The sequence below is a fragment of the Adiantum capillus-veneris genome, chromosome 6, assembly GCF_014529385.1.
Source record: "Adiantum capillus-veneris isolate H3 chromosome 6, ASM1452938v2, whole genome shotgun sequence".
NCBI lineage: Eukaryota > Viridiplantae > Streptophyta > Polypodiopsida > Polypodiales > Pteridaceae > Adiantum > Adiantum capillus-veneris.
The window spans coordinates 173,277,791-173,298,093 of record NC_140936.1 but is presented as its reverse complement, the minus strand read 5'-3'; the positions used below and the strand labels follow the sequence as shown (position 1 = coordinate 173,298,093).

The window sequence follows — 20,303 nt, the reverse complement described above, 5'->3', positions numbered from 1 at the left end:
CTCTGGCGCTACTCCCAAAATTTCTACAGCAGCCGGCCCTTGCTTTGAAGTTTAGGCAGCATTCGGGAAAAAATCGTATTTCCAAACATACAAAAATCATTTTCTTGATTTTGTCAAGAGAAAAATTTGGAAAGTTAGGTCATTTTTTGGATTTTAACACTATTTTTCTCTATTTTGGCGCGGAATTCCTCCTTTTCCCCTTGCTCTCAATTAGAATTTATGGAATTGAAAACGGCACGATATTAAGCTGAGACACATTTTTCCGAACACTGTGGCTAGGCAACAAACCATGCTTAACAATGAGCTAGGTCGAGTGGTAGGGTCACAACCCCCTGGCTGCAAGTGGCGTTACAACTTGACGTGCCTACGATCAGAGCAGCTACCCGCCTCTACGTTGCATGCTCATCCGCCCCCATAACCCTTCCCTTCCTCCTGCTATATGCTATGTCATGACTCCCAGGCCGCAAGTGGCGTTACAACCGACCGACATGGCCTACGGTCAGAGATTGATAGCCTCTACTCATGTGAAATCTCATCCACCCCCATAACCCTTCTTTTCCTCCTGCACTCGACCTGCAAGCTCCTCCACCTGCCAAGCGGCTCCCCCCTCGCCACGTGGTTGAAATACTTAACAAAGGTTTAGTGTAATCCCACCCACAAATTTTGAGATTTACCTTAAAATTCTAATTTGAAATTGAGAACACCTACAAAGTTCAAAAAAATTTAGCACAATTTTTCTAAAAAACATAGTCAACAGTTTACTGTGCCTTCTGTCGTTGTCAACTTGCAATTGCTCGCCACCCGTCCTACATTTTTTCCATGTCCTAAATTCGTTATCTTGGGCTTACTCGATTTTGTTCGTCATTGGCTATGGGACCAATTGCATCCTCTCTCTCTCTCTCTCTCTCTCTCTCTCTCTCTCTCTCTCTCTCTCTCTGCCAAAGTACTCACTATTTTCTCTCTTGCACGTATTCTGTCATTAAATCACCACTGAGTAAGAGTGTCTCTCTCTCTCTCTCTCTCTCTCTCTCTCTCTCTCTCTCTCTCTCTCTCTCTCTTTGTGTGTGTCCCCCCCCCCCCCCCACACACACATAGAGTCTACGGATAATTGTGATCTCACATTCTCTCTCTCTCTCTCTCTCTCTCTCTCTCTCTCTCTCTCTCTCTCTCTCTCTCTCTCTCACACACACACACACACACACACACACACACACACACGCACGCGCGCGCGCACGTACGTAGACAATGGGAAATTGTGATATCTTGTTCTCTCTCACACACACATTCACACACACAAAGAGTGAGCACTCTAGCTACTCTCTCTGTCTCTCTCTCTCTCTCTCTCTCTCTCTCTCTCTCTCTCTCACACACACACACACACACACACACACACACACACACACACAAACAAACTTGTGTGTGCGCATAGGCTCGCTTGGCTAGATTGGACTCTCTCTCACACACACCACCAAGAATGCCCAGTCACACTGTAGGTTGAGATTCGAGTCTCATACGCACACATAGCCAACGGCCAATTGCGTTTCTTCTTCTTCTTCTTCTTCTTCTTCTTCTCTCTCTCTCTCTCTCTCTCTCTCTCTCTCTCTCTCTCTCTCTCTCTTACACACACACACACACACAGTAACACATGAACACCACATACACACATCATGGACACGAACGCATGCACGAGCAGCTGTTTTGTAGGTGGAGATTGGATTGATAACTTCAAGCACTGAGGTCGTCAGACTGCAGCTTATTTCATGGAGTTCCCAACGTGGACATTTGTGCAAGCTCCAATGGATGACACATGGAAGGCCTCTCCTTGCTTGGAAAAATTTAAGCTCCATTATATATGTATAGATTTACTTTAAGATTATTTTGATCAAGAAAATTCTTTTGGCACTCTCTTTGAGACCTCTCTCTCTCTCTCTCTCTCTCACACACACACACACACACATGCCCTTCCATTTTGGGGCTATTAGAGACCTTCAAGCATTGAGATCGTCAGGCTGCACGTTATATCGTGGAGTTCAAAACATGGATATTTGTGCAAGTTGCAATGAATGACATGTGGAAGGCCTCTCCTTGCTTGGAAAATTTAAGCTCCAATATATATGTATAGGTTTACTTTGAAAATATTTCGATCAAGAAAAAAAATTAACACTCTTTGAAATCTCTCTGTCTCTCTGTCTCTCTCTCTCTCTCTCTCACACACACACACACACACACACACACACTTACACCCTTCCATTTTGAGGCTATTTGAGATCATAGTTAGTGTATTAATTGGGATTTAGTGTATTAATAAAAAAATCATAATTAGATTCCAAGTTCACCTTGAAATAAATCGACAAAATTTTTCTAGTGTGCATACGAACAATTTCTTAAATTCTAAAATTTTTATGGCCATTTGCTTTCCAAAAGCAAAGTTGAGCCACCCTTCAATCAAGGAAAAGTAAAGTTGAAAAAGTACACTCAAACCTTTTTCTTATACTTTGGAAGGTTAAAAATTGAAAGCCTGAAAAGTTTCACAAGTTCCAAGATTCCAAGTTTTAAAGAAATGGAACATTTTGTAAGGTTTCCTTTGAATTGAAGCAGTGAGTGACACGTGGAGGGGTTCTTTGAGCTTGAAAATCTCAAGCTGCATAATAGAAGTATAGATTATACTAAACCTAATTTTTTTCCTCCAATCGTTGTGGGTGTCCTAACATTCAAATAAATCTTACGGGTCTACTAGTAAAACGGCGCCGCCTTCGGCGGCGGCATGGTCTCTATTACCCTCAAGCTCTTTGCTCTTGGAAAATTTCATAAAAACAGATGAACATTTACTCTCTCTCTCTCTCTCTCTCTCTCTCTCTCTCTATCTCTCTCTCAGTCATCAGGGCTATAGGGCACTCTTTTATCAGTCCTCCTTCAAATTTAAAATGTAGAGGTAAATTCCAAAATTTGTAGGTGGGATTACACTAAACCTTGGTGTTTTTCGAGCATTTTCTTTTGTCTACATTTTGGGTGGATTCTCTCTCTCTCTCTCTCTCTCTCTCTCTCTCTCTCTCTCTCTCTCTTTGTTGTCCATGTACTAGGCTCTCTCTCTTTCTCTAGCTAGAGAGAGAGATAGAGAGAGAGTGAGGAAAGGAGAGAGAGCCCAGTACATGGACAACAAAGAGAGAGAGAGAGAGAGAGAGAGAGAGAGAGAGAGGTATTGTATGTGTTTGAAATTTATAAGATGGACAACATTTGAACCTTTGCAAAAGTCATCACAACATATTTTCAAACTAACTTTGCACCAACATATATAGAGTAAGTGATATTTCCCATGCCAAAAAATATAACATGCATAGAGACTTATGATTTATACGCTCAAAAGCGTAGCCTACGACGTGCCCTGCTGCGGTATCGAACCACCCATGGCCCACGATGTAAAACACATCTACCAATCACTGGAGGAAGAGATCCTAAGACAAAAACACGTAGGAACCAAGCACCGAAACTAAGATTTTGAGCAAACATAGCATGAATTGGAAGGGTTCTGCCTAACTCTACAATGGTGACACGTATTCTGAATCCTCTCTAAATAGCAACTTGAATGTAGCACAGCAAGCTCGGATCATATGAAGCATGATATATACCCACCATCAAGAATTATGGGTAATATTGTGATCTATAGCCAAACAAAAAGCTATTAATATAGATAGATATTTTGATACACAAAAGCTATTACTTTACTATATCAACATCAACATTGTTACCTTGCTACATCCAAGTCCTTGAGTAGATGAATCACTTGCATGGCTGTGATTGGACCCCTCCATAATGGTGGATCTAATACATAATCATTGACTGTGAGATTTAAATTCTTGAAAGTATCGAAATGTTACAAACACACATATACAATATTTTACCTCGCACGTGTCGAGGTCGTCTCCCTAGTGTGTAAGTCACAGAGGCGTTAGGATCCATCTTCATTCATACATATACATATACATAAAGGATTAGAAATTCATTAAAAAGCACATGAATCATAAATCTCTCAGCACTAATAAATCTTACTCAATTGTTTCAACAAATACACCATGTTTCATAAGAAGATACTAAGATTATAAATGACAAAGAAATAGTTGCGAGAGTCAACGTGCTTTTTATTGGATGAAACATATCCAACCACGTTAAACGCCATGGCAAGGGGGTGGCAGGTCAATTGCAACACCTCTTTGTAGACAATGTTAGAAGTGTATGTTCTTTGATATCCATGTCTACTAACGCTTGTTAAGTAACTATCACCAACCACAACCTTGATGGCAGAAGAGGATCTCACGCGAGACATTGCCACATACAGTTGACCATGGGTGAAAACAGGTGTTGGGAGATACAATCCAAGAACTCCCAATGTTTGGCCTTGCGCCTTGTTGATTGTCATCCCAAAAGCACAACGTAGGGAAAATTGGAGGCGTCTCAAATCAAAAGGGAGACCTTCTCTAGATCCCATGAGAAAATCATTCCTTGGAATGAACACTACATTTTTTGCATGTGACCCTGTAATGATTTCTGCTTCAATCACTTTGTTGTGGAATTGCTTACAAATCAAGCGTGTCCCATTACAAAGACCACTTCTTGAATCCAAATTGTGAAGCAACATAACTGGAGCATTCTGTTTCAATTGTAAAACATGCGGTGGAAAACCTCCCCCAAGATCTAAACTATTTACAAACTCACTTGTGAATAAAATGCTATCACAATTTTATCCACACACTAAGTCTGCACTGACATATTCCTTATAAGTACCAAGAAATTGCTGGAAGCCCAAATTGTTTATAGCATCCATCTCCTTGTTCCGTGGAGCCAAAATTGCTCTATCCTTGAAAAAGGTTGCATGGCAAGTCTGTGTTTCAAGGTCTCTATATATGCAAGCAACCAATGCTTGCAAATTATTTTGTGGTAGCATCATGCACGCCGGCAAAGACACATTATCAAGTATGCCCCCATCACAAACATGGCCATTACCAATCTCAAGTGTCCATTGCACAAACTCTCTTTCAATAACATTACTAAAACAATTGACCACTCGCATATTCTGTGTTAGATGCATGATTATTGTACGTTGCCAGATGTATGAGTGGCACAAAGATGCATTAACAATGTCTTCTCTTCCCCCTTTATGAACAACAAGTAATATCTGTCTGAAATCACCAGCAAGGAGGAGAACCTTTCCACCAAACAACATGTCATTTTTCATGACATCTCTTAGTGTCTTATCAAGAGCCTCAAAAGCGTGTCTATGAGCCATGGGGGCTTCATCCCATATGATCAGTGAATTCATTCGCAACAGCTCAGCAAGCTGGTTGTTTACTTTAATGTTACATGTGGACTCAGAAGTTATATCAATAGGGATCTTGAATCTAGAGTGTGCAGTCCTTCCGTTGTTAAGAAGTTGTGCTGCAATCCCGGACGATGCACATGCCAAAGAAACTTTGGACTCTCCATGTATCCGAGAGAGAAATGCATTGTAAAGATAAGTCTTTCCCGTTCCACTTGGCCCATCCAAGAAAAAAATAGTCCCTCTGCTCATGCCAGCAAATTGTAAAACCCGATTGTAAGCTTCCCTTTGCCCAACATTGAAAGATGACTCCATTCGAGCAGACAATACTCTCTGTTCCCCATTGTTATACATGAACTCTTTAGCAAGCACTCCATGCTCACTCATAATTTGCAGTGTGTGATCCACCTAGGGCATTTCAGAATAATCTGAGAGCCTTTTTCCATAGTGTTGAAGCATTGTCTCTATGTTTTATAAAGCTTGGTTTTGAGCCATGTGTTCACATATATATGCATCATTTGTGTGAACCCTCATATGCTATACATGGTCCTCAGAAAGCTCCTTACAGAAGCGATTCCACAATGCACCAGGATGTATTGGATCACAAAAAACCAAAATGACTACAAACAGTAGTCGCAATTGTTTCCCTGTTTGTTGAAAAGAAGCTTCTTCCAAACAAAGAAACCATTCATCATCAAGTTGCAGTAATCCTCGTGCATTACATGTTTCTTTAAATGTGTCATATACTTGTCCATTGAAGGTTCTAATATCCTCAAAAGACTTACATCCTTTGCACATGTTGAGTAACATACGCAAATAATACAAATCTCCAGCATTGGGAACAATGTGGTACATTCTTCCAATCATGTCACCAATTTGTCTTTGAGTCCATGTTCTACTTGCTAGCTTCCAAACCCACTTTGTTGGGAACTCTATGTACAACAAATCGTTGGCCTCTGGATATTGTTGATTTGCAACAAACCACTCAGTGAGCGTTGTCTTTTTGCTGACCTCTCCCTCCACCACACTCTGTACAGTCCCTCTGTCGTTGAAGATGACTTGATTTTGATGAGGCAAATGAACTTGGAGCCGTTGTGTGTTAGGTTTCTCTTGATGCATATGAAACCCAAGTATACGCCAGATAGCCTCAGATGCTGATACATATCGAGCATTAAGATAGTTTGTAACTTCATTTAGAAGCCCTTCACTATCTTGTAGAACAACAATGGCCCTGTCATGTCCCTTATACACATACTTGTAGAGATATTTCACAGCGGATATAGTGGAGCAAACCTCCACATTGATATGTGCATTGTACCTTATTGACAAAAATGGATTGTATGGAACAATCCATTTATTACTCATTTGCACTTTATTACGAACAGTGTAATTCCCATTATCCCTCCTCATGTACGTTGGGTATCCATCCCTAGCCACAGTAGTCGACGCACTGAAGCTTCGAGGATATTTAAACCTGCACTTTCCATCTTTCATACATGGAGCATTCTTATTCAAGTTTCCACACGGGCCATGCACATTACACCGACTGATAACATCATACAACTGTGAAAACATTACTTTATCAAGAAGCTCCGCACACACAATCTTATCATAATGCAATGTCTCTGTTGGCTTATGCTCAGATGCAAGTATCAATAGAATGTGAGCATGAGGAAGGCCTCTCTTTTGGAACTCAATCACAGAAATGTGTCCAATGACCTTACCAAAATAGCTCTCTTAATCAGCAAGCCCATCAAATCCTTGAACTTATGGTAGAAAACATGGGTAGTAAGATCAGGACGATCATTGGATGTCTGTCCACGCAGTAATGCATCTTGTATCTCCTTCCATCTAGGATTGCATGTGAATGTAATGAAGAGATCAGGTTTTCCTCTCTTGCGTACAATTGCCATGGCATCCTGGTACATCTGGTGCATATAGCGAGGGCCACCAACATACGAAGAAGGCAATACAACCCTTCTTCCAACATTAGCACCCAATAACAGTTCTCTATCATCCCTTACTCCATCTATTGCTCCAACCATATTTTTCAAGCCTTGATACACCTCACTGCAAAGTTCACTTTGATGATTGAACCCACAAAAGCCTCAACTCCTCCATACAACTATATGCATCAACAATATATTGTTGTAGTAGCCTACCACCACGTAAAAGACATTGTGTTGTGTCATCTCTAATTTGCAATCTATACTTGTAGAAATCCATCGTAGAAATATACTTTGTAGTTCCATTTACTCTCTCTCTATTTACTTCCGCTCTGTTCACTTGGGGTATGTAAGGATTCCAACCTTCTTCACCATTTGGAAATAGAAGCACATATAATAGAGGCATGTATGACCTATGGCAAATTGAGATTCTTTTTAGACCACCACCCAAAAGATTCGACACAATATCACGATGGCCAATGTTGCTCTCTTCACCCTTACCAGGCATGATTGCAGCAACTTCCACACTTGTTGGAGCAACATATTGCTAGCCATTTGTATGATTCTCAGTAATGACCATCCTAATCTCCAGAATATTGGAAGTTTAGACCATTGTAGCAAACCCCCTAAAAGCTTGAACATACGGATTTACTCTATGCATCATCGATTGCAAGCTTTCCAAAACATCTGGTTTGAGTTTTGAAACATGACTCATCCTGTTTTGCAACTCATTCTTAGTGTCAAAAAAATACAACTGAGCAAAGCGAGGGATTTGACCTGATCGCTCTTCTGGCATCAATGGACCAGTGTTATGATAAATAGATCCATGCACCTTGAAGGTATAGATTCCTTTTCTTTGGTAGAGAGATTCATCTATATGAGCTCCCAAAGAAGCAAATGCCAACGCACTATTGTATGCTCTGATATGTTTCAAGAATTTTCTACTTCTAGTATTACCCCCGTGCATCAATTCCCTTAATTCTAAAGGAGGTTCACTTAATGGCGGCAAAGAAACATTTTCTGAGTTGCAACAACTCTTCCCCACAAATGTGCGAATGGTCTTTGCTTTTATTTTCCAAGCTAAAGCACCACAAAAGGAACATGCAAAATCCAAGTTGCCTATGTTGTGAAGAATACACTTTTCATGAGAAAGAGACAACATAGAGATATGCATCAAGGAAGTGGTCTCAGAATATAAGTAGGTGATAGATAGACAAAGTGTCTCAACTTTGGAGTAATCTCCCTCTCTGGAGACAATTACAGGCTCCTCAGGAACATCTCCATTATTGGCTTCCAAATTTTCTTCCACTTCAATCCTTACATAACTTTGCGAGAGAATTGACTCAATATCTACATCCATCGCAATCCTTCCCTGAGGAAATTCATTGCATTGATTCACATTTATCAAATGGTGGCAATCTTCCAAGCAAGGCACATCAATCTCACCCAGAGAACGTCGAACTCTATCTCGCGCTGGTGCACGTCGCGTAGCTCGAGAGGCTTGACATATCCTACTACGTCTTGCATGTCTAGGAGACAACACCTTTGGACCAATAGCCATATGTCCAAAAGAGAACTCTTATAAGTACTCACAGATATATACAGGTTAGTATCTAGAGAATTAAAAAGAGAGTGTGGAGAAGAGTTGATTTCCCAACTATGTCTATCTTTCTTTGAAGGAGTCAGTGAGAGGAGGCTTGCCAATCCACGTGGTAAATGTCTATATACTTCTATATCTGTCTCTCTACATCTCATCTAACTACTACTAAGGATATAATTGGGGGAGCGAGTCCATCCGATTAGCCCATTGACGATTTTTGGTTAAGGCCTGGGTTTCAGCCAACAAATTTCCATTGCGGTTACAACGCGCTAGTCTGCACGTCAACCGGAATCTCACAGTCGATGCAGATGTGCCAAGTTAACCCATTATTGGTCGACCCGTTATTGGCCATGTTGGCAACCCACATCAAGAAGGATTCAAAGGTGCATCCAAATCAACCCCGAGGTGCTTCATTATGAAGAGTTACCATGGTGACAGGTTAAGGCCTAAGTTTCAGTCGGCAATTTTCCACTGCGGTTACAACGCGCCAGTTTTCACGTCAGTCGGATTCTCGCAGTCGAGGCAGATGTGCCAAGTTAACCCATTATTGGCCATTGGCAACCCACATCAAGACGGATTCAAAGGTGCATCCAAATCAGCCCTGAGGTGCTTCATTATGAAGAGCTACCATGGTGACAGGTCCCCATTTGAGTTGGTAGAGTTGCATTGAGGCTTGAATTGTTGTGTACATTCTGTTTACGCAATCAAAAGAAAAGACCACATCGCCTATGGTGTGCATGTGATTGCATTGGGAGAGACACTCTCGCTTTGCATCTGCCAAAAATAGACCAGAGCTTCTTGACACTACCCAAATTGGGCATATCTGGAAATCAATGCATTCAAAGAGACGGCATCCTATATAGGAAGCTCTCTCCCACTTTTTGTGCTTTATGAAGTGCTTCATATTTGTCATACCTAGAAAGAAGTCAGACATTGCACACACCTAGAATACTTTGTGTGTGTGTGTGTGTGTGTGTGTGAGAGAGAGAGAGAGAGAGAGAGAGAGGGAGAGAGAGGGGGGGGTGGGGAACAGGAGGTGTGACTCAAGAGACACAGTGGCAATCAATGCATTCAAAGAGACGTCATCCTATATAGGAAGCTCTCTCCCACTTTTTGTGCTTTATGAAGTGCTTCACATTTGTCATACCTAGAAAGAAGTCAGACATTGCACAAACCGAATACTTTGTGTGTGTGTGTGTGTGTGTGTGTGTGTGTGTGTGAGAGAGAGAGAGAGAGAGAGAGAGAGAGAGAGAGAGAGAGAGAGGGGGGAGGGAGAGACAGAGAGAGATTCACTGCAATATAATTTGAGAGAGAGAGAGGGGGGGAGAGAGAGAGAGATTCATTGCTGCATAACTTGAGAGAGAGGGAGAGAGGCCGAGGGGGGGGGGGGGGGGGGGGGGGACGGGAGGTGTGACTCAAAAGACATAGTAGCAACAAAAATACTACAATTATGGAGATCCTCTGAGAATGTAGTATCCAAAGAAGACAACCAAGAGTCGTGAGCAAATTGGTATCCACTACATACATAAGCCTCCACCAAAATGTAGTCAATATCCCCAAAGCCACCAAAATATAGATCCGCTAAGCCTATAAATGGGAAAGAAGTGAGTATGTTTTTTGGAGATCCTCTGAGAATGTAGTATCCAAAGAAGAAAACCAAGATTTGTGAGCAAATTGGTATCCACTACATACATAAGCCTCCCCCAAAATGTAGTCAATATCCCCAAAGCCACCAAAATATAGATCCGCTAAGCCTATAAATGAGAGAGAAGTGAGTATTACTATCGATTACATAATTCACTTCTTGCAAGGGTTGCCCTGCTTTGAACTGGATGGAACATCTCCAATTGCATTAATCCCCTTCTTGGGCCAATGGGTAGTTACCAATGCATGGAGCTTGTTTGAGATAGATCTAACTTCGGAGACACCTGTAGTATGTTGTACTGCTACGGTGGTCAATTTGTTGCTCGTGCTTCATAATTCAGGCACAATGCTTTTGAAATCCATGCTATCCTTGTCAAGAAGGGACCTCTCCAAGAGACTCATGATTTTTGCCTGGTTGCTTTCTATGCGAGAAAGTTGTCCTTGCACTGAGCTCTGCTGCTGCAAAATACCATTGATCTGTAGCTACATCCTCTCCTCTAGACGATGAAGATAAACCCCTTGCTCATATTGTGAATGGTTCAACCAGTGAATGCTCTCTCTATAGGAAACCTGTGATGTCTCCGCTCTCTCACATGAGGCTTGAATTTTGGAGCATACTGTTTGGATGATACCTAGTCCATCTACAATTTTCTTCTTTGCAGGTCCATCCCCACCTCGGGCAACGTGCTTGGCATTTCGTAAATTGTTGCCTATGTCTCTCTCTGGGGTAGAAAATATCACCTCCGAAGAATCTCCTCCAGAGGTAAGCACATGCTCTATTACTGTAAGAATAAGATATATATTTAGCACCGGGGCGTGAAAATAAGACCATGCCATCATTATACAGGGAAGGCGGCCCTTGCTACTCACTAACTATAGACCTCCCCAGGCGATGGCACTCGCAGGCTGAGAACGGGCTCTCACAATAGAGGGTGGCCTAGCGCATTCACATCACCCACTCTGGAAGCGTGCATGCCAACCTATTTAAAATGAGGTGAGGGCACACCTTGGCCCTCACTTAGCCTTGGATTGGGGTTCTTTTCTCTCAATGTTGTGTATCGTTACTATCTAAACTTGCTCAGAGATGGAGCTTGCTGCTCAAACATCACAGGTGCTGTGTTTGTTCTACCTTACTACCAGTTCCAGTTTGTTTCCGTTGTGGTACTATGCATGATTATGGTACTATATTGGTTGTTATGTATACTGTTGATTAGTCTTGATCACAAAACACTGCGCCGGGTATTTTGGGTCTTGAGACATGGGTTGCACAAAAAGCAGTATTGTCTCTGTCAAACACATGCATGGACTGGTTTTTTTGCTATAGGATGTTGGAATGGCTTTGTTGTAGCCACTATGAGTTGCAGGATGGGCTCTGTTTTAGCCGCTATGAGTTGTTTTATGGGCTCTGGTTTGTGCCGTTGCATGTGTTTACACTAATGGCTGACATATTCGCTCTGTTGTAGCAGTTACAGAACGTTAATCTATTGGTTTTTTTAATATAAAAAATGTTGCCTGTGCGCATATTGGTTGTTACATGGGCTCTGTTCTTAGCCGCTACAACACGTTAATTTACACTTTTTTTAGTATGACATGCTGCATGATTTGCAGAGTTGGAAGTTATTTGGTTTACGATCTTTGTTAGTTTGGCTTAATAAACTGCTATCACAACTGGGCTTAAGTCCAGTCTTGCCCTTGAAAATTCATATGAAGCAACTGGTTGGGGTGTTATTGAATTCATCTAGTACCTTTGGCTATGGGATATGTAAGGCATCTTACTCAAGTAGGGCCGGACACTACCGTTCTTTAAAGGTTGCTAATGACTTGTGGATATCTTGGGATTATGAAGGTAAGATTCCAAGGTATGGCTCATAAAATGAGGTTCCACATTAAAAAGAGGGAGTCTTGCTACTCTGCTGACTGGTTATACTAGTGTCTTATTGGTTATAAAAACGAGGTAATCATCACCCTCATCTGATATTGTTGGTTGTCAAAAAGTAGTCATTAAATGATTAGGCATCTTGAACAGAAAAGATCGGACATGTCCTCTCTTTGTCTAAAGGGATACCAATGATACCATGGGATTGCTAATTTTGAAGGTAAGTATAAGGTTGCTTTTTTGGCTTAAGCATATCTACCGAGCTATGGCTCTTGAAATGATTGGACTCTTGGTGGACTTCACCACTCAGATTAGAAAGTAGATTGTACCACTCATTTGTGAAGTAATAAAAAAAGACTGCTAAGATACATGTTCTAATGAGTAACCTAGGTTGTCTAAAGTAATTAAAACCTATAAGATGGACATGGATAACAACTGATATGGTCCATTGATACCTGTAAAACACATCCAAGGCTAACTGAATTGTTGTCTTGTTTGGATGGATGCAGGTAAGGACTCTATCTTATCTTGGAGGGTTTTCTTTTCTTTGGCAAGCTACCCTACTTTAATGAAGCACTCATTGAGGACCGGGGAAGTTCTTTTACTACTCGTTTAACTGAAAGAGGATCTCTTTCCTACAATCATTGTACCTAAATAATTCTATTACTGAGTTATTTTTGTACTTATTTGTTCATTGTTCCCTGGCCAGCTATCTTTTGAATGTAAAAATTCAATTATGTCTTATTAGTTAAGATTTAAATAGCCACACACACACACACACACACACACACACACACACCCATAATATGTGTTTGATTGTATATACATTAGTAATTTCACACTAATGTATGCACTTATGCTCAGGCAATAGCATGAATACAAATGAAATAGTACTAATCGACATGCATTAAAACTACAGTATGTGCATTAGCACTATTGAACATGCATAAGTGCTAATACACATATGTAAGTGATTATGTATAGCACTAATGCACAAGCACAAGCACAAGCACTTATGTTGCATATGCATAAGCACTAATGTTCATGCATAAGTGCTTATGTGCTTTCATAGGTGCTAATGATCATGCATAAGTTCTTATGTGCTTGCATAAGCACTTATGCATGTGGATAAGTGCTTATGTACATGCATAAGTGCTTATGTTCATACAGTAGGACATATACACATGATTTAGCATTAATGCACCATGCATAAATGCTTATGTACATACATAAGCACTTATGAACATGTAGAAGTAATAATGTGCATGTATAACTGCTCATGTCATGCATAAGTGCTAATGCACATGTATAAGCATTAATACATATGTGCATGCATAAGTTCTAATGAACATGCATAAGCACTTATGCGCATGCATACATATATGGATACATATACACATGCAATGCATTGACATATTTTATATTAGAATTTTGCTTTAAGTTTCCTTGAAAACATTTACTTCCCTTGTTAGACATTATTTAATTATACTCGGGACGTGGGGCACCACCAAGCCTAGATTAGAACCCAAAAGGGTGGTGTGGACAAGGGCCAAATAGGACCAAATTGTAGTGCTTGGGGGTAATCAAAGGGATAGTTGCCGCTGTGTGGAGAGTTGAGGGGGGTTTGATCATTTGCTTCATGATAACGGACCCTAGATTAAAATCCTACATTTGGCAAACCAAAAGGGTTTTTGGATGGGAGGTGAGCACCACTACATCATTACTCACAAATCTTCTATCATTTTGTATTAGAGAAGGTTACAAAGAGGGTTAATGGAATTTTGTCTCTCTTGATAAGGATATTCTCTCTCTAGAGCTTAGGGATTTTGGGTTTGTAGAAGAGGTGGAAATGCAGCCATAGTTTCATAGGAAGAAAGGATGCAAATAGCCATTAATGTGTGTGCACACAAGCATCGATGCCTACACATAGGAATGCTAACACCATGAGCTTCAACCATAAGAGATAACTCTCTCTAATGCTTTGAAGAATGAAGTGTATAGAAGTTTCCTATGTGGGATTTTTATCTTCTTATTTCTAGCCTCTAAGAAGCTCTTACCATTGTGCTTTAAACTTTGCTAGTGAGCCTTCTTGTTTAAGCTACAACTTCATGTGCATATAACCTTTTCCTAATTGATAAAGCCAAGACTTTAGAAGGGGTCTTCTACTATATGAGAAATCCCAATCCTCGAGCGAGTACTTCCAAGCGAACAAGAAATCGAGCGAGCATAAGCAGTGAAAAAGATTAGATCAAGATCTCAATATTTACTCTATAGAGTATAGTGTAGCAAAGTAACCATGTTGCATCTCAAATAGTCTCAAACAAAAAAGCCGTACTCTTCTTTTAATGTGTTCACACACATTAAAATAGTCTCAAACAAAAGATCCATACTCTTCCTTTAATGTGTTCACACACACATTGATACACAGTCATATCCTTGCTTTTGAACCATCTTGTTGAGCATATTCTAAAACTCTATTTGTGCAAACTTATTCTCCATGGTAAATTCATATTTCGCAATTGCCATAAGTTTGTGCACAAATAGATCAAAAGATGGTAACTCAAATGCCACATGTCCATCATAATACATAGGTAGCTCTTGAACTTGAATGATATCCTTTGCTTGCTTGAGTGCCATGTGTAGGCTGCTTTGTGAAGGCATTGCATGTAGTATACCGACTACTCTGGAGGGAGCATTGTACTATTACTAGTGTGTCCTTCATTCCAATGCCTTGTGTTCTTTCAATAGAAATGCGAACCTTCTAGAATTGACATTGGCCATGATTGAGAAGGAGTATTTGTTCACCATTAACAAGTTCAGTAGCCTTTATCTTCACCTGCTCTCCCATTAGAGTTAATGGATGAAAATTGAATGCATTAGTTATTTCATAATGTTTTATCACAGAAGAGATAGGAAGTGCATAGATGCTATTGTCATGGCATAAGAACAATCTTGTGGCCACATTGTCATCCATAAATGGTTATGTGCCTAGCCATGGTTGACTGTAGGATGAGGAATTTCAAACTCCAAGAAAATCTTTCTGAGAAATCATAAAAAAGAGAAAAACCCCACAAGATACATGAGCTTAAATCTTAATAGAAACATTTATCATCAAATTGCATGTTACAATCTATCTATCATTGTCTCTAAACTTCTAAAGCATTCCTTATGGAGACTTTAATCATCCACCCTTATATTAACTCCGTGATTATCTAAAATCATATATGATCCCTCCTCTGAATCACAGCTTGTGCTCATCAATATTAAAGCCATGGTAGATGCTTGGACAAGTAAAAGTGTGTGTGTGTATGTATGTGTGCGCACGCGTGCAATGTCATGGAGGGGGGAGGAGGGTTCTTCAATACATAATATTATGGCAAGTGCTTCTAGGGAAGTTATAGAAGAAGTAGATTTGGTAGATCGTATTGGTAGGTTGGACCCAATATGAACTTGTAATCTTTGGTGCTAGATTGTACCTTATTGAAATTGGAGATAATTTTTTTTGGGTGAGTGACTCCATTTTGTCTAGCTCGCAAAAAGTATCTTCCAGCGTATATTCATGACACTTGAGAAACAAAGAGGAAAAGGAAAATATCCTTCACATCACATACTTGAAAAGAATAGTTGAGTAAAAGCATGAATAGGTGGTACACTAGCAATGTGGTAGCTATCAATAGCAAACTTGACCAAAAATCACAAAAAGAGTATGAAGAAGTCATCAAAATAATATTATCTAGCACTTGATAGAAGAAATAACAAGTGGGTAGTAATGTGGTAGCACCCTACTCATCAAAAGAATCTTGCAATTAGCTAATACCAAGGTGTAGTCTTGTGGTAGCTACCTATCCGGGACACAAGTAGTTGTACCACCTATTCATGCATATACCCAGTTTTCATAGACTATGGACTCTTTTAGAGTTTTCATGGTGAGTTGCAAAAGAGGAGGCCCCAATCACAAGGACTTTGTGGCCAAGGGCGAGAGAGGTACTGATGAAGATCACAAGGTACTATCGACATGAATGATAATCACGACTTGCATGCAATCTTTCAGCGAGAACAAAGATAAAGAGTTTGGGTGTGTGTGCATGTGCGTGTGTGTGTGTGTGTGTGTGTGTGTGTGTGTGTGTGTGTGAGTGAGAGAGAGTGAGAGAGAGAGAGAGAGAGAGAGAGAGAGAGAGAATGAGGTTCATCTTCCACAGTTGCGGAAATCATAGCGGAGAAATATTTTCTCAAAAACCAGCTTTTTTGGTCACACGTCAAAAATGACTTTGATGCGCCGATGCCCTTGTTGAGCAATCCCTTATACATCCACCTTCTTCTAGAGTTCCACAAAAGTGGGCTTGACTCCACCACTGGGCAGCGAGCTCTACATGGAAGAGGTGTGCATGCTCTCAACCAATCTAGCCAATTACACACTCACTCACTCACTCTCTCTCTCTCTCTCTCTCTCTCTCTCTCTCTCTCTCTCTCTCTCTCTCCCCCACGGTATGTGTTTTGACAAGAACCCTCCCTTTCGCTTGAAAAAAACCTAGGTTAAGTCTAACCCCACCTACGAATTTTGAGATTTGCCTCTAAATTTTATAGTTGAAGGTGAGAAAACCTCCAAAAATTTGAGAAAAAATAGTGTAAACTGGTATAAAAACCTTCAGATTTAGTCAATTAACCTCTATTGTTTCTAACATGTAGGTTGACAATTTTTTGGAAAAAAAAAATTCGAGCACTAGTCCCTCTCTCTCAGCAGCCGCGTTTAGTGAATTGTTAGTGTCGTGTCTCTTGTGCACTCGCAGGGCTTCTCTCTGTCGAAGCAAGTCGGACTCTCTCTCTCTCTCTCTCTCTCTAATTTTTTTGGAAAAAACTTTAGGAAGACATTTCCAAAGCATCAGATGCAAGCACGTCCAATGAAAGACTAATTGCTGCATTGAGAATGGACAGGAACAATATGTCTTCTTGCTCACTTCGCTCAAAGCTTCCCAACCCTTCGAAGTCAAGAAGCACATACAGACAGTCTGACTCACATCTTACAGTCATCCACACACCATCCGTGCATCTGCCTCCAGCTACATCCAGTAGGCTACCAGAAAGATGGTTAAGAAGGCAAGACTTGCCACTGCTCTGTTTACCCATGGAGGATATTACTTTGACCTCTCCTTTTCATCCAGCCAAAATAATATCAATATAGGGCCCAAAGCGCAACAAGGATGCCAATGAAACTGCATCTGTGAAGGTTGACCATTGACCATTGACCAGGCACATCAGCCTTTGCATCCATCTACCCAATCGGCCACTATCATTGGGAATCCTTATTGTCAGAAACTGCTCAAGATAGGAGCTGTTCTAAATGGTTTGAATTAACACTTGCATTTTTAGTATATCGAACACTTTACGCTTCTTTTTAAGCTTTCGGAGAGAGAGTGCAATAAGTTCTTCGCAGTGATCGTCCCAGCAGGGGTGCAGCAGGACACAGAAACCAAGTTCTCTCTCTATGGAGCAAAGTGGAGGATTCACTGCAACCTGGGAGGGAGAAAAGAAGCAAACGGGTTAGGTAATCTATTATAAACATGGGAGTGCCTTGCCACTTAGAGATAAGGCAGGCCAGAACCACGAAGACTTTCTCAAAAGTTAAAACCTGCAGTCTCGAACAGACAATCTTACTTCAAGAGACACAATGACACTATTCTAGCTTCTTGCAAGCATATCCAACTGTGCAATGCAGTTTGCTATGATTTGTAGAAATTCGGCTTAAAGAAATTCAGTACACTGGCTTCTGCTATTGAACATTATGCAAGCTTGAGTCGCATGCAACTTCTAGCTATGAACGTCATACTCTTTTATGGCATCCAACCGACCTTCCTGAATTATTAAGAATGTAGAGGGCAATATATATACTTTCAGAACGTAGTTACACAGCTTGAAACTTTTGAGATTTGACGATCTTCTTCCACAGAGTTGATCGTTGATGCAACTGAAGAACTTACTGAACGCACACTAGAGGCTAAACTGCTGGCGCTGCAAAACATGGCTCGGAATGAACCTGGAATAAATCCATTACTGCGGCCTGCTCTTAGTGAACAGGCTTGCAGATTGGCATCATTCATTATCCGCCACCCGTGTCCCAGTCCTTATATACCTCAGAGACACCCCAAAGTGGTTTTCTAGCCAAATTAATCACAACACTGCGCATACCCAATCCGTTTCTCTGTCAATGCTGTCAAAAAGTCTCTGGTCAAGTAGCTAAAAAGCCTAGATGCCCATTGATCGCCCCACTTTTCAAGCTTTTGATTCTGATTCTGGCTTCAGGCCAGTACGTTAGTGCAATCAACAACTACTCTTGCACTCTCTATTGATGTGGGTGGAATTTTGAGAAGAATTGATACTGCTACTTGGACTGCCTGCGCACGGGGGCGGGAGAGAGAGAGAGAGAGAGAGAGAGAGAGAGAGAGAGAGAGAGAGAGGGCAACGCAGGGTTGGGGGAGCAGAAGCGGAAGCAGCAGAAAGAAATTAAGAGAGAAAACCAACAAAGATGCCGTCCAAATTGGATCCCTCTCAGATTTTGGAAGGGACTACAACGACCTTGGATTGATGATTCTGGACAGTGATCTTGAGGATAACGTGTAGGCCCTTCCAGTCCTTGGTAGTCTCCTTGGCGATGTAGTCTTCTTGGGCGACAGACCCAGAGGCCCGATCTTGGGCACTAGTGATGGGTAGCTCCAACATTCCCTCTTGTTGAATGAACAAAAACCACCTCCTCATATTCTTGTTGCCCTTTCTTTATAAGCATTGCATCTTCATTGTGGGTGTAAAACATGCATCACTCAGCTTCATGTCTACCGTCTAGTGGAGTTTACGAGTGGCTACCTCAATGGCGACACTGAACTAGAGTAGGACTAGAAGTAGGGGAGCAATTAGCGCCGCTGACCTTGTGATTAAAGCCCTCAAGGAGCCCGAGCGCGATAAGAAGAAGATGAATGTTTTGCTACAGCTCCTCCTCCTTGTGGGACTAAAATAGTAGCTAAACATGCTATAATCCTTGCTCAAAAACGAATACTGTTGTGGTGGGCACATGTGCTCTGGTGTGAACATAGCCTCTAAAGACAACTAGAGCTACTCATGATTAGTGCTAAGGGCCTTGTTAATCCGCTCTGAGCTTCGTGCAGCAATTATCTCCCTTCCTAATCTCAAAGAGGCAAGCTTTGATAGTCAGACTCCTGCCCATTTAATGCATAATTAATACCACAATGATAAAGCCGACTGACAGAAACAATAGAGATGCCATCATTTGCATTTATGACATTGTTATATTGCAGGTGCTCCTCATAATTGTTGGCTACTCTCATAATTGCATTGTCAAAATTCCTCCTATTAATCTGACCATGCAAGCCGCTGCAACACTCGATTTCCTTTTTCTTCTTCTTCTGCTTGCCCCTCACTCCTAGCATTGGCAACACGGTTTTGCTCCATGCTAGAGTGCCCCATGAGCTCTTACTTGGTTTTCGACCTACAGATTCCTCTTCCTTCTCCTTACATTTAAGAACATCAAGCACAATGGCAACATTTCTCTTGATGATGTGTTTGAGATTGCCCGTGTGATGCGTCCCCATTCAATGGCAAAGGAGCTTCCTTGCACAATTAAGAAAATTCTTGGTACTGCGTTTTTGTGGGTTGCTTTGTGGATAAGAAGGATCCCAAGGATTTGCAAATAGAGATTGACAATGGGGATGTTGAGATTCCAAAGAATTAGCTTAATTAATCTTAGGTAGGCGCCTCTCTGAAATGTAGTGCTGCTAAAGAAAGTTTTACTCTGTGGTATTGTTGTTGGGTTTTTCCCACAAATCATTTTTGGACAAATGTCAGCTTGTTATATTTCTAATGAGGGTATGCTCAGCGTGGCAAAGAGAGAGAGAGAGAGAGAGAGAGAGAGAGAGAGAG

The 20,303-nt window shown here is 41.1% G+C and overlaps 2 protein-coding genes and 1 pseudogene across 2 annotated transcripts; all 3 read right to left on the bottom strand.

Moving 5' to 3' along the window:
* Positions 1-4,735: 4,735 nt before the first annotated feature.
* LOC147456729 (uncharacterized) lies at positions 4,736-5,698 on the bottom strand. Its single transcript, XM_086513886.1, has one exon. The coding sequence runs from the start codon at positions 5,696-5,698 to the stop codon at positions 4,736-4,738; it is 963 nt and encodes a 320-aa protein (XP_086370012.1).
* Positions 5,699-5,848: 150 nt separating this feature from the next.
* On the bottom strand, positions 5,849-8,784 carry LOC147456728 (uncharacterized). The gene is made up of 5 exons (XM_086513885.1): positions 8,704-8,784; positions 8,519-8,629; positions 7,671-7,804; positions 7,036-7,381; positions 5,849-6,943 (listed from the first exon to the last, which is right to left on the bottom strand). The coding sequence occupies exons 1-5, from the start codon at positions 8,782-8,784 to the stop codon at positions 5,849-5,851; spliced, it is 1,767 nt and encodes a 588-aa protein (XP_086370011.1).
* A 10,424-nt stretch (positions 8,785-19,208) lies between these two features.
* Positions 19,209-19,891, bottom strand: LOC147456727 (uncharacterized; annotated as a pseudogene).
* Positions 19,892-20,303: the final 412 nt, after the last annotated feature.

What these genes read in the sequence shown, in the direction of transcription:
- LOC147456729 (XM_086513886.1), bottom strand. Translation starts at nt 5,698, where the DNA reads ATGAGTGAGCATGGAGTGCTTGCTAAAGAGTTCATGTATAACAATGGG.
- LOC147456728 (XM_086513885.1), bottom strand. Translation starts at nt 8,784, where the DNA reads ATGCAAGACGTAGTAGGATATGTCAAGCCTCTCGAGCTACGCGACGTG. An exon ending in GAGATGTTCCTGAGGAGCCT is followed by an intron (nt 7,805 to 8,518) that starts GTAATTGTCTCC and finishes ACAAATGGCTAG; the next exon opens with CAATATGTTGCTCCAACAAG. An exon ending in AGAATCTCAATTTGCCATAG is followed by an intron (nt 7,382 to 7,670) that starts GTCATACATGCC and finishes TGAACTTTGCAG; the next exon opens with TGAGGTGTATCAAGGCTTGA.